This window comes from Dendroctonus ponderosae, unplaced genomic scaffold (assembly GCF_020466585.1).
Source record: "Dendroctonus ponderosae isolate FM_Combo_2020 unplaced genomic scaffold, Dpon_F_20191213v2 Dpon_F_20191213_6, whole genome shotgun sequence".
Taxonomy (NCBI): domain Eukaryota; kingdom Metazoa; phylum Arthropoda; class Insecta; order Coleoptera; family Curculionidae; genus Dendroctonus; species Dendroctonus ponderosae.
In genome coordinates this window covers 3,954,994-3,966,146 of record NW_026018814.1, presented here as the reverse complement: position 1 = coordinate 3,966,146, position 11,153 = coordinate 3,954,994, and the positions used below count along the sequence as shown (strand labels likewise).

The 11,153-nt window shown below is 39.4% G+C and overlaps 2 protein-coding genes and 2 long non-coding RNA genes across 14 annotated transcripts in view; 3 read left to right on the top strand and 1 right to left on the bottom strand.

Annotated features, from left to right (window-relative positions):
- LOC109534629 overlaps positions 1-2,304 on the top strand; it is a 6,347-nt gene extending 4,043 nt beyond the window's left edge. For all 8 annotated transcript variants that reach the window (XM_019900362.2, XM_048667718.1, XM_048667715.1 and 5 more), the window contains one exon: positions 197-2,304. In XM_019900362.2, coding sequence (XP_019755921.2) covers positions 197-1,954 — 1,758 coding nt within the window. In that variant the 3' untranslated portion in view covers positions 1,955-2,304. The remainder of the gene's footprint in view (positions 1-196) is intronic.
- A 259-nt stretch (positions 2,305-2,563) lies between these two features.
- On the top strand, positions 2,564-8,001 carry LOC109534631 (cystathionine beta-synthase). Its single transcript, XM_048667727.1, has 13 exons — positions 2,564-2,863; positions 2,916-3,047; positions 3,100-4,508; positions 4,596-4,702; positions 4,767-4,934; positions 4,997-5,178; positions 5,232-5,318; positions 5,375-5,540; positions 5,597-5,716; positions 5,770-5,947; positions 6,027-6,161; positions 7,521-7,711; positions 7,773-8,001. The coding sequence occupies exons 3-13, from the start codon at positions 4,327-4,329 to the stop codon at positions 7,850-7,852; spliced, it is 1,596 nt and encodes a 531-aa protein (XP_048523684.1). The 5' UTR covers positions 2,564-2,863; positions 2,916-3,047; positions 3,100-4,326; the 3' UTR covers positions 7,853-8,001.
- LOC109534633 lies at positions 4,680-10,685 on the bottom strand. Of its 4 annotated transcripts, XR_007281819.1 has the most exons (5): positions 10,231-10,518; positions 6,016-6,203; positions 5,616-5,819; positions 5,211-5,548; positions 4,680-5,068 (listed from the first exon to the last, which is right to left on the bottom strand). It is a non-coding gene; the product is annotated as an uncharacterized LOC109534633 (long non-coding RNA). The 4 variants fall into 4 exon arrangements; XR_007281821.1 differs by having other exon boundaries at positions 5,211-5,819; positions 10,227-10,685; XR_007281820.1 differs by having other exon boundaries at positions 5,211-5,819.
- LOC109534632 lies at positions 8,804-10,076 on the top strand. Its single transcript, XR_007281823.1, has 2 exons — positions 8,804-9,092; positions 9,431-10,076. It is a non-coding gene; the product is annotated as an uncharacterized LOC109534632 (long non-coding RNA).
- Positions 10,686-11,153: the final 468 nt, after the last annotated feature.

The window sequence follows — 11,153 nt, the reverse complement described above, 5'->3', positions numbered from 1 at the left end:
ATGTTCACCTATGTATATTCCCAGGATATTCCCGCAATGTTCTGTATATTTTTTGAACATTCTGGGATATTCATAGAATATCAAATGCTATCTGGGTTTCCTCTTTTCGTCTTAGTTGCGCACTGTGAAAAATGTGATACTTATCAGGAAATGGCCTGGCAATTTAAAAGGCGCAATTTAATATTTTTAATTGCAGATTGGTACGAATGATCAGATGTTAACTACGATTCAGAGTCAGTGTTCCACGGAGTGGAATGATGATGTGCTGAGAGAAGCCATCACCCAGCCAAGGAATTCCGCTGTACAGGAAAACTTACTAGATTTTTTCTTCAAACGCCCTGTTTACAACTACTCTATGTACGAAAGCATGTCTGAGCGGCCGAGGGCGATTCGGCACTTTTTGGAGAAAGAACCTCGCGTGATTGCCAAGTACTTCCATCAAATTATCGAAGACGGCAGGGGCTGCCGTGAGTTCGATGACTATTCCCTATTTAAGCTGTATAACCATCTGGGGCTGGACTCTGAACTAGTCGAAGCTTTCTCGCCTCTAGTGTCAGCGAGCATTAAATTGGATTATAAATCAACTGTTATCAAGGCATTGTCTCAAGTTATGAGTACCAACGATTTTCTACCCTTAATCGCCGAGTATGTTCCGACAAAGGCGAAACTGGACATTTGTGACGAAAATCAAAATCAGCTTTACTCGACCCAGCGCGATGTCGCAAAATATTTAAAAAATCTTGAAGACGTTGTGCCTTTAGTGCCCCTGTTGGAACATTTTTGTCAAGGAGATTATTTTCAAGTAAGTCGCCCTTTACTTTACAAGGTTCTGTATCGGGTCAGTGAAAAGCAAGCAACCGACATCATCAAACTACTAATGAGAAAAGCTGTTTCTGTTAGAAAACACGCCGCGTATTTTGGCTTTGCATTGGCCAATCACAGCACCGCGATGCAGGTGCTCCAAGGGTTCAGCAAGGACGAATTGGTTCGAAAGTATGTCACTAAAGGATTGTTTCAATACTGTATAAAAAACCCTACGTTGCCCACTTTGAACATGTTGCTTGCCTGTTTAGAACATATCAATATGAAGGACACGGAACTGATCGATATATTAATCCGATCATCGTCCAAGCTGCCCAAACAGTTCCAACCCGCCTTGATGATGAAATTCTGGACAACTATTGAACAAGACGCAGTGAATGCCAAACGTTTTGGACCGAATTGGAGTCTGCAAATCGGTCGTTTTAGTGACGATATGTTTTTGAAATTTCCAGAACCTTTTTGTGGTCAAGTGATTGGAAAATATTTTCTGTCTGAAATTAGCTTCGATGGTATAAATACTTTTGTCTGTATGTACTTGTCAGTATACCAAAAGCCAGCCCATTTCATTGAAGTGTTTAGCAAGATTTCGACGCATAAAGAGCTGCACTGGAATTCAAACAACTACAATGAGCAGGGCAACATTTTTAGCTTTTTTGCACGAGCTTACAAAATGTTTCCAAATCGATCCATAACTTTCCTCAATTTGTTTAGAGACCATTGGAAACGGCTATTTAGCTATGAGGAGTGTTTTGCCGAAAATCTAGGACTAGATTTGATGCTCATCTACATGGAGTGTCCCCGTATCGAAGAATTTGCCAACAAGCTGCATGGTATACTGCACGGGATGATCAATCTTTATGGCACCTACATAAATCACTTGCTTCTTGACGGCTTGACTTTTCTATTCCAAGAGTCGCGAGTTTTTGGGCTTTGTCAAGTGGCTTTGCAGCTTTTACAAATTGAACCCACAGAGCTGAATTGCTTTCTGGCAGTTAATATTGCTGAAAAGGCCTCCTTACCGACCGAGGAAAAGGAGCAAAAAGCACTTTTGAGCTGTTTAGAAAAAGTGGACTACTTTTACGTAAAAGTGCGTTACAATACATTGCAAAATAGACTCTCCAAGCAGCAATGATCTTATAATAGGACCCATAGGGAAAATGGAGTTCACTTTCTCTGTGATGGGGCCTAGTTTTGTTTAGATCCTTGCGTTTAGCCTCCTAAGGGACTCTCATACCATCTCTGGGTCTGGTGTGGTCTTTCCTACCGATCTTCGTGAGTTTGGTTTTTGCGACTTGGCCCGGTTTGCCCATTTTTTATCTGGTATTCAAGGACCGATTCTGAAAGAGCTGCAATTTTTTTGTTTTTTTATTTTTAGATTTATTGCGTAAATTACAACAATAGAATTACCGATTCAGTTTCGCATTGTATTCTCTCTCATTGGTGCATTTGGAATTTATTTATTTATATAAATGTGATACTAACTGGGCTCGTTTTATTTATGACACAAATTTCACTTTGTACCACGGCAGCAGCAAGGGCAAGAGTTTAACGTTACGCTATTTTTTTTTAAGTTGTAGTTGTTTTTTATTGGCGAAATTTTGCTGGCACATGAAGATTTCGCTTCCTGTCTTCATCTATGACCGAAACAGAGCGGGTTAAGCGACAAAGTCCATAGCGCTGCGCCCCCTTAAACTCATCTGTTAACATATTGCAGAAAAACAATAGAGAGTTATTGGTCGGCCAATACGTTCATACAGTATTATAGTTTGCGCTATTTTGACACAAACGCCTGCGCAAATCAGTCTAAAAAATAAGTACTGTTCTGTAGTATTTGTGCCCCGATACTGCACGTTTTATTTTCTACGTTAAACTGGCAGTTGACATTTCTGACGTCCGCTTAGCGAGACAAATAGAGGAGAGAGATCATCTGAATGCTTTGCTAGTGAACGTCGAAATGCTTGTGTTAAGGCTTTAAAACTGGTGCCTTTAAGTGAAATCTATATGAGAAATGATCGTATTTGCTGAGGACATTTCATAACTGGTAAGTATTTGTACAAAAAAGTGATTTTGCTACTGTTTATGTTTGATTGAAGGAAATCCAGCTGCCTTGGAAGACAAAACTAATCCAGATGTGTTGCCCAACGAAAATTTAGGAAACATTTGTAGTCTCTAACCAGGTCAATCTGCCTGCCTACTCCCTATTTAAAAGGTTTTTGAAGCCAGAGGTTGGTTGTTATTACATTAAAAGGCATAATGTTTTTAAGCTGCTGTTTTTAGGTCCAAGCTGAAGTTGTTTCTGTATGGTGCACAAGAATTTGATGGTTTCACAATTTATTGAAGAAATTTGAGCAAAGCAGATTTATGAAAGCTGTGTTAGTGAGTCAATTCAAACTGATGTACCTAACTGAAGAATATTCAAGTCGTGTTTTTCAGAATTTAGATTTTTGCAGTTCAATAATGTACACCTTGTAAGCAAAAGTTCAAGTGATGGATGTAAATGAGAATTATGTTAAAAATAATTGCTTTATCCCTAACGTGTGTAGCTGATATCTCTTGAACCGTGCCAGACTCAGCATACTTGCAAACTTGCAAATCTTTATAAGCCTTGAGCTGTAATCCAATGTAAAAACTACGGCTTTTAATTAAGTAATTCACCAAATACGTCGTGATGTTGGGGAACTTGTAAATATCACGCCGTAATGACCAAACAAGGGTCAAAAACTTTGTTTATCGTATCTGTTCCTCGTATCTCCACTAAGCCTTCAATAGTATGCACTTCAAGACATAGTTATACTCATCGGACATTTGTTCTAAATAAAAATATTCTCTTTCCTCCGCCTGATAACCACCCCTGTTTATAAATATAAGTATTATCAAAAATGTAATATTCTAGCTCTTTTTCACTTGCTCCGTTTATGAGTGCGGCTTCTAGAATTTTCTTCATTATAACAATTAAGCGTAAATGAGCAACAGCAACCAAAATCCAATTGAAAAGTAAAAAATACAAATACACCAACGTAAAATGATTAATAATAAATTGTGTAAGGTCAGGTTACACAATAACACATGTTTAATACTGAAAGCAGTGAACTAGACATTCCAATAACTATCATTTCGTTACAGAAATAACGCAAATGCAGTATTAAAATAAGGAATAACATTATTACTGCATGACAGTATTTAGCATGTCCAATCCAATAACTCTCTAGTAACTCCGATTGTCAACTGCTAGGTCATACACAGATATGTCATACACAGATCACAGAGGTTACTCTGTTATCTGTGATGTCACAGTCCGAGATTGTGTTTAGCACGTTTTGCCAACGATAACAAATTTTCTAACCTCTGTATCTTTAGATGCGTGTGCGAAACATACAACTTGGGAAACATAAATCAGAAACAAGTATTTATAGTTGAACTTTTGTGATCGTATTAGATACTGACCACCATTGATAGCACAGAGAGTTAGTGATAGTGAGGTCAGTCAGAAATTACACCGCAAACATGAGTACCACTTCAGAAGCCAATGGGACAATCTCCTGTCCGAAGAGAACCAAAGTCGGGGGCATTCCGACGTTTCATTCTCCCTTGAGTGATATTGTTGCTCCACCAAGTTACAAATCAAAATGCACGTGGAACCGACCGGGTAATAACGATCAAATCAACCCTCATAACACTGAAGATTGGTAAGGCAGCACGGCTGTGTTTTTAACCAAAAACCAAGTGACCTGCTCAAGCTAAGTCCTGTTAACATGCAGATATTGTTTTTACAGGAGGCGCGAAAGCAAGCTGTTGCCCAACATTCTGCATTCTATAGGAAACACACCCATGGTCAAACTGAACAAAATTCCACAAAGTGCAGGAATTAAAGCCAATATTTGTAAGTGGTTCAATAGTCGAATAAATTCGCCGACTACAAAAGTTTTGTGGTTTACAATTTGCAGATGTTAAGTGCGAGTACTTCAACCCAGGTGGTTCGGTAAAGGACCGCATTGGGTTCAGGATGGTCGAAGACGCAGAGCGCCAAGGCCTCTTGAAGCCTGGCTATACCATCATTGAACCGACCTCTGGAAACACCGGCATTGGCTTGGCGCTGGCCGCAGCCGTGAAAGGTAGATTTTCGAGAGCCGTAGCTGTCTCACGTATACATTCTCTGAGCAATCGCTGTCTTCAGGTTATCGGTGCATCGTTGTCATGTCCGAGAAAATGTCCAACGAGAAGGTGTCCACTCTTCGGGCTCTCGGAGCTGAAATAGTGCGTACCCCCGTCAATTTAGATTCGTTCGCACCTGGCGGCATGTTCGGTGTTACGCATGAACTGCACAAGACGATTCCCAACTCCGTTATTCTGGATCAGGTACTGATTGTGGTTCTAAAACCAATACGTACCAATCTAAGGGGCATTTTCAGTACTCCAATCCGGGTAATCCTTTGGCGCACTACGACACCACCGCAGAAGAAATTTTCGATCAATGCGATCAGCAAGTGGCTATGATTGTAAGAGGAACTCGTACCTATTCTACGGTAGTTGATCATGCTTGATTGTCTTGCAGGTGATCGGCGCCGGAACGGGTGGCACTGTTTGCGGCATTGGACGGAAATTTAAAGAAATTTCTCCCCAAACGAAAATTGTGGCTGCCGATCCCGAGGGCTCCGTATTGGCGTTGCCCGACGATCTGAACAAAACAGACGTAACTTTCTACGAAGTAGAGGGCATAGGCAAGACTCTGAAATTAATTTTTTCCATCGATTTACTTTCCTCACTTTACGGATAGGTTACGATTTCCTGCCTACCATTCTGGATAGATCTGTGGTGGATATATGGGTGAAAACGCACGATTCCAAATCGCTCCCCATGGCGCGCCGGCTTATTAAAGAAGAGGGTTTGCTTTGCGGTGAGGCTCCAATTTTTTCATTCATTGCCATTGTAGACAGCTGGATATTTCAGGCTCATCAAGCGGAGCCAATGTGGTGGCAGCACTCGAAGCCGCCAAAGACCTAGAACAGGGTCAAAATGTGGTAGTTATTCTCCCCGATAGCATTCGTAATTATATGACGAAGTTCGTTTCCGACGAGTGGATGCAGGCTCGCGGGTACATGCCTTGCGAAAATACTCATAATCACTGGTCAGTAACCTGAATATATTACTATAATTTCCTCTTTTATGATAGATAACCGAAGGGTCGTAACTTACATTGATTGAAGGTGGTGGTACAAGACAATTGCCGACCTCAAACTGCCCACCCTTCAGGTGGCTACTTCGTCAATGACAGCTGACAAGGCGGTACAGCTCATGAGGCAACTGTCAGTGGATCAAATTCCTGTGGTGGATAATGACGGGTAAGCGACGTGGTTAGGATGCGATCCCATAGCAACCACCGACTATAATAAAAAAAATCGTCTCACAGTTATCCACATTTCTAACCATAATTTTATGCATTATACAGGGTGATTCAAAATTGGCGTCATAAGGGGTGATAGAGGCTCCCTGGAAGAGTACGAGAAAATATTTTAAAAAAAATTTCGAAAATTTCTAGAAGATATTAACAGTTGAAGATCGAATTTCAACTTTGTTATTAAGAATTATTTTGAAATTGTTCCATGTTTAATTGGTAGCATATTGGAATACTTAAGCATTCAAAAAGAGAAATTACGATCTTTGCTTCAAATTACGAAACTTTTTGATATCAAAAAAGTTCTCTTCTACAATTTTTTGATGAAAACAGCGGCAATGATGTTTTTTGTCATTAACAGATAGTTACAGGTGGATAGCCCTTGTCAATAATAACAATAATTTGTCAAACTGTGACTTACTTTGAATTTCCTTTCACGAATTTGCGGATATGCGATTAGTTCAGGGGAAATGCTACAGTAAGATAGCAGAACCTGAAAGAACTCAAGCCAACAGAGGGCCAGGAGAGTGGTTCCAGGAAGATAGTGGACGATAGATGTTCGGGTTCCAAGCACAGAGGAACAAGTATTAGACATAATCGAATCAGGGCCTTCCAGGGGCACTCAGAGCACAATAACTGACACTTTCCGAAGCACCAAATAAATACCGAGGAAGGGCTACGTTCCTACCACGTTTGTACGATACACACCAGCACAAGGAGATACAAATAGAACAGGAGTTAATTAATTGAATACGAGAAGCTGCTTGACAAGAGTAGATAATAAGGAGATTACATAGGCACTAGCTTGTATGGAGTGTACGGTTTATTATAAACACCCATATTCGAGGTTATGAGAACAGGTTGACATTTCGTCAACAAATCTTGTTGAATTTACCGTTTATCCTTGTCTATCTTATTGTCAGTCTGTATAATTCCATGGTTACCGGAGTTTTAAATAATTACGGATCAGCAGGTATTTGCGCAATGTTAATTAGGCAGATTACCTTGAAAAACATTGCTGCCGTATCTCTGATATAGTTTTTTGCAAATTTCTCAGTTTTTAATAACAATTAATTTCTTTTACTATTTTTTCTGTACTCCTATAACAGCGCCAGACAACACCTCCATAGGAATGACGCCAATTTTGAATCACCCTGTATGTATAAACCGTCCCAAACCAAGCCGATATAATTTCTAAATCGCATGCGAGCATCCACCAACTAACACCAAATTTCTAACCGGTGATTAGCCGATTGTTGCGTTTCGTTGTATTACAGCAATTGCATTGGAAGTATTTTATGTTTAGGAGCATTATTGGAATGGTTACTCTACAAAAGCTAATGACAGCTATGATGACCAAAAGATTACCAGCAAATAGTACGTTGGAAAGCCATATTGTTAGAGTGTACCCCAAGCTGTACGACAGTGCCTTTTTGGGCCTGATTTGCAGCGTATTGGAAAAAGAACCCTATGTGATATTGCTTAAGAAAGCCGAAGGTAAAATGGGATCTGGTGGAGGATTTTTATGTCGTCTCTCATGTTTTATGTCAATCTGTAGGTGATTCGGGAGTAGATAAACCGGTCTCGATCGTGACACCAATGGATGTATTATCTTATATCTCTGGGAAGCCAAACTAATAATTTTTCCAAACCTATGTATACGCTGAGAAGGAGCAGATGCCAAAAGCAGCTAATGAAGTAATTCTGCCCCCGATAGAGAAGAAATCTGTTGTATTATAATCCGCATTTAATACCGAGATAAAATTATAGCATCTTCATAACTGAAACTTGACGTTTTTTTGGTAAATCTACAGTATTAAACTAGTCGTAGTGATCTTAGAAAATGCAAGTTGTAACCAGATTTATATTTCCATTTTTCATCATCTTTTAAGAGAATCATACGGAACACATTCTTGCTAGTGTGACTATATCTAGATACATTTTTCAGTAAAAATGGATATCTAATTGAACTCTACAGTCTATAGTTACGTTGAAAAAGACGCGTGTTAATTCACGATGCAGTAGCTAGCTTTCTGAAAATAAATAATAAATAAGACTATTATAGGGAAAATTTTACAGCTGGGCACCCTGTATGTACTTTGTAGCACCGTTTGGCATGCTTTACCATTACAGGTCATCATAAATTAATACATTTCTTGTGTAACATAGACAGGGTGGACGAAGCGCCATTGTGTTGTAAAACCCACACACTACTCTGATAAATATGTGCATGTTCCTTTTCGGCCGCGAGGCCGCTTTCAGGATAGATTTTTCCAAATAAGGCGTATTCCGGCGTAGGATGAAGTGGTTTAATGGTCACAAGGCTGTTTCCAAATGTGTGCAGCAGTCTATATTTGGCATAAACCCTTCAAATTCGTAAATTATTGTTGCGAGGTCAAGGTTGTGGCCACGCAGTGAGAGCTTATTGCAAGTGGAAACTTTTTCTTTGAAGAAAAAATGCAAAATGAATTTATATGAAATTAAATAAGATACCCATCCGACTCTAAAAGCTGTTATCGCAAAAAATAATCAAACTAGAAGTAGGTAGTGGGCCTTACTATTCACCATTCACGGTAAGTACTAATTCTGCGACAGGCATAATTTTAAATGTATCTACTTCATCATGGTGCAGTCCTATAGTCACATATGTACATGTGGGTTTCGCCTTCAAATAGGCTATTTTCTGAAGTAAGTGGGTTTACTGTGAATGCTTTATGCTACGGCTAAGACTCCCAAGTGCAGCCAGACTAAGCTGGCTCGGCGACGGTCTTCAGTTTAACGATGTCAGTATTCTGAGGAGTGCTGCAGAGAACAGAGAATAATTTAGGTGCATTTTCCTTTGTGTGCGGTCCATTATTTAGCGAATACAACGAACAGGGTAAGTAACTTGCTTTCGCTATACTCGTATTAATTGGTTAATGTAGCTAAACCGATCAATAATATTTATTTCCATGAATTTTATTTTAAGAACTATGTGAAGAAGACATTTTATTTTAAGAACCAACTTTATTTTGGTGATAGTTCAAGGGACTATTTTTAGATTTCAAACCGGCGTTGCATTAGTGTCTATGGAAGGATTATTCGAAACCGGTATTAAGTAGTACCGGAGTTGCACTTTAGGTCGCCTTGTGTTTTTCCATTCAGACAATTGATGAGCCGCGTTACTAGACAAAATGTGCACAATCACATAGGTAAATAATCCATAATTTTTTTCAGGAAGCATCATGACACACATCTACGTAGGCTTCCATGACCAACGCAACAGCAGCCGTGTTCTGAAGCCACCAGGCGGGGGCACTTCGAACATATTCGGTAATGAAGATGAAAGGAGCCTCATTTCGGACTTGGTGGCCCCACCGACTTCTTCAGGGATCGAAACGAGTCAGTATAGGGGAAGCAGCATTCAGGACGTACTGCGGTCAGAAGCGAGCATTACCACAGTAGTTACTACGGAACAAAGGAACTCTTCAACCGATCATAATGACGATAAAAGTGAAGAAAGCACAATTGGTGCAGTCGGCACTGACCCTTCTGGCGCCAATAGCACCATAATCTTAAACGAGTCCAGCGCGAAAAGAGTTGAGAAGTACTCGTCCTGTTCAACGATTGGAGATATTCTCAGCCAGGAGGAGATCCAAGAAAAGGAAAAGATTAAAAGACTGAACAGCCCAAGAGTGCCACCAGGCGGCTATTCTTCCGGTTTATGGTGAATTTTATCATTGACTTTAACGTTTATACGCAGGTATATCTTATGTATTTAAATACCTGGCCTTATCTTTTCTCTGTCGATGGATTACCCTTGTCATTAATAACTATGTATATGTTAGGGTTGTATTAAAAGTGTTTATATGAAACACACCTATATTAATCTTTTATTTATAGTTTATTCATGTGTGGGCAATTGCTTCGAATTACCAAAAATTTTTATATTGAGAGTCTTATTCTACATGCGGATAATTTATTAGTTACGGGGGAATGCCACATTAAAATAGCAGAAGCTGTAAGAACTTACGTACGCCAACAAAGGGAACAACGACTTGTGGACGACAATAGATGTTCAGGTTCCATACACAGAGCAACACGTATTGGAGAGCAGAGCCTTTCCGGCGCAGTCAGAGCATTGCACAACAACTGACACCAAATAAGTTCAAAAGAGTGCACAATAAGGCCATTACACAAGCACTAACTTTGAAATTTTTGCAGTTAAAGACAGAAATGTATGTTTATTTGTGTACACGTCAATTTGTGGTTATGATAACAATAAAAAAACAATAGAGAGTTATTGCAGGTTATTGGTCGGCCTATACGTTCATGCAGTATTATAGTTTGCGCTATTTTGATATTTTGACACAAACGTCTGCGCAAATCAGTCTAAAAAATAAGTACTGCAAAATTAAAATACTGTTCTGTAGTATTTGTGCCCCGATACTGCACGTTTTATTTTCTACGTTAAACTGGCAGTTGACATTTCTGACGACCGCTTGCAGGTTATTTCATTATAAACATAACCCAGTTTCACCTATTTCCAATTGACTACTTGTTTACATATGTAAACATTACGTTTAACTACGTATTAAATCTTGTATTACTTATACAATTGGTTCAAAATGCCACATCAATGCGTGTTGAACGAGACACGGTTTATTTTTTTCGATTTAGCGAGACAAATAGAGAGATCATCTGAATGCTTTGCTAGTGAACGTCGAAATGCTTGTGTTAAGGCTTTAAAACGGGTGCCTCTAAGTGAAATCTATGTGAGAAATGATCGTATTTGCTGAGGACATTTCATAACTGGTAAGTATTTGTACAAGAAAGTGATTTTGCTACTGTTTATGTTTGATTGAAGGAAAACCAGCTGCCTTGGAAGACAAAACTAATCCAGATGTGTTGCCCAACGAAAATTTAGGAAACATTTGTAGTCTCTAACCAGGTCAATCTG

Coding starts and splice junctions, on each gene's coding strand:
- LOC109534631 (XM_048667727.1), top strand. CDS start 4,327: ATGAGTACCACTTCAGAAGCCAATGGGACAATCTCCTGTCCGAAGAGA. Junction 5,179..5,231: donor ACTCCGTTATTCTGGATCAG/GTACTGATTGTG, acceptor GGGCATTTTCAG/TACTCCAATCCGGGTAATCC. Junction 5,948..6,026: donor GAAAATACTCATAATCACTG/GTCAGTAACCTG, acceptor CATTGATTGAAG/GTGGTGGTACAAGACAATTG.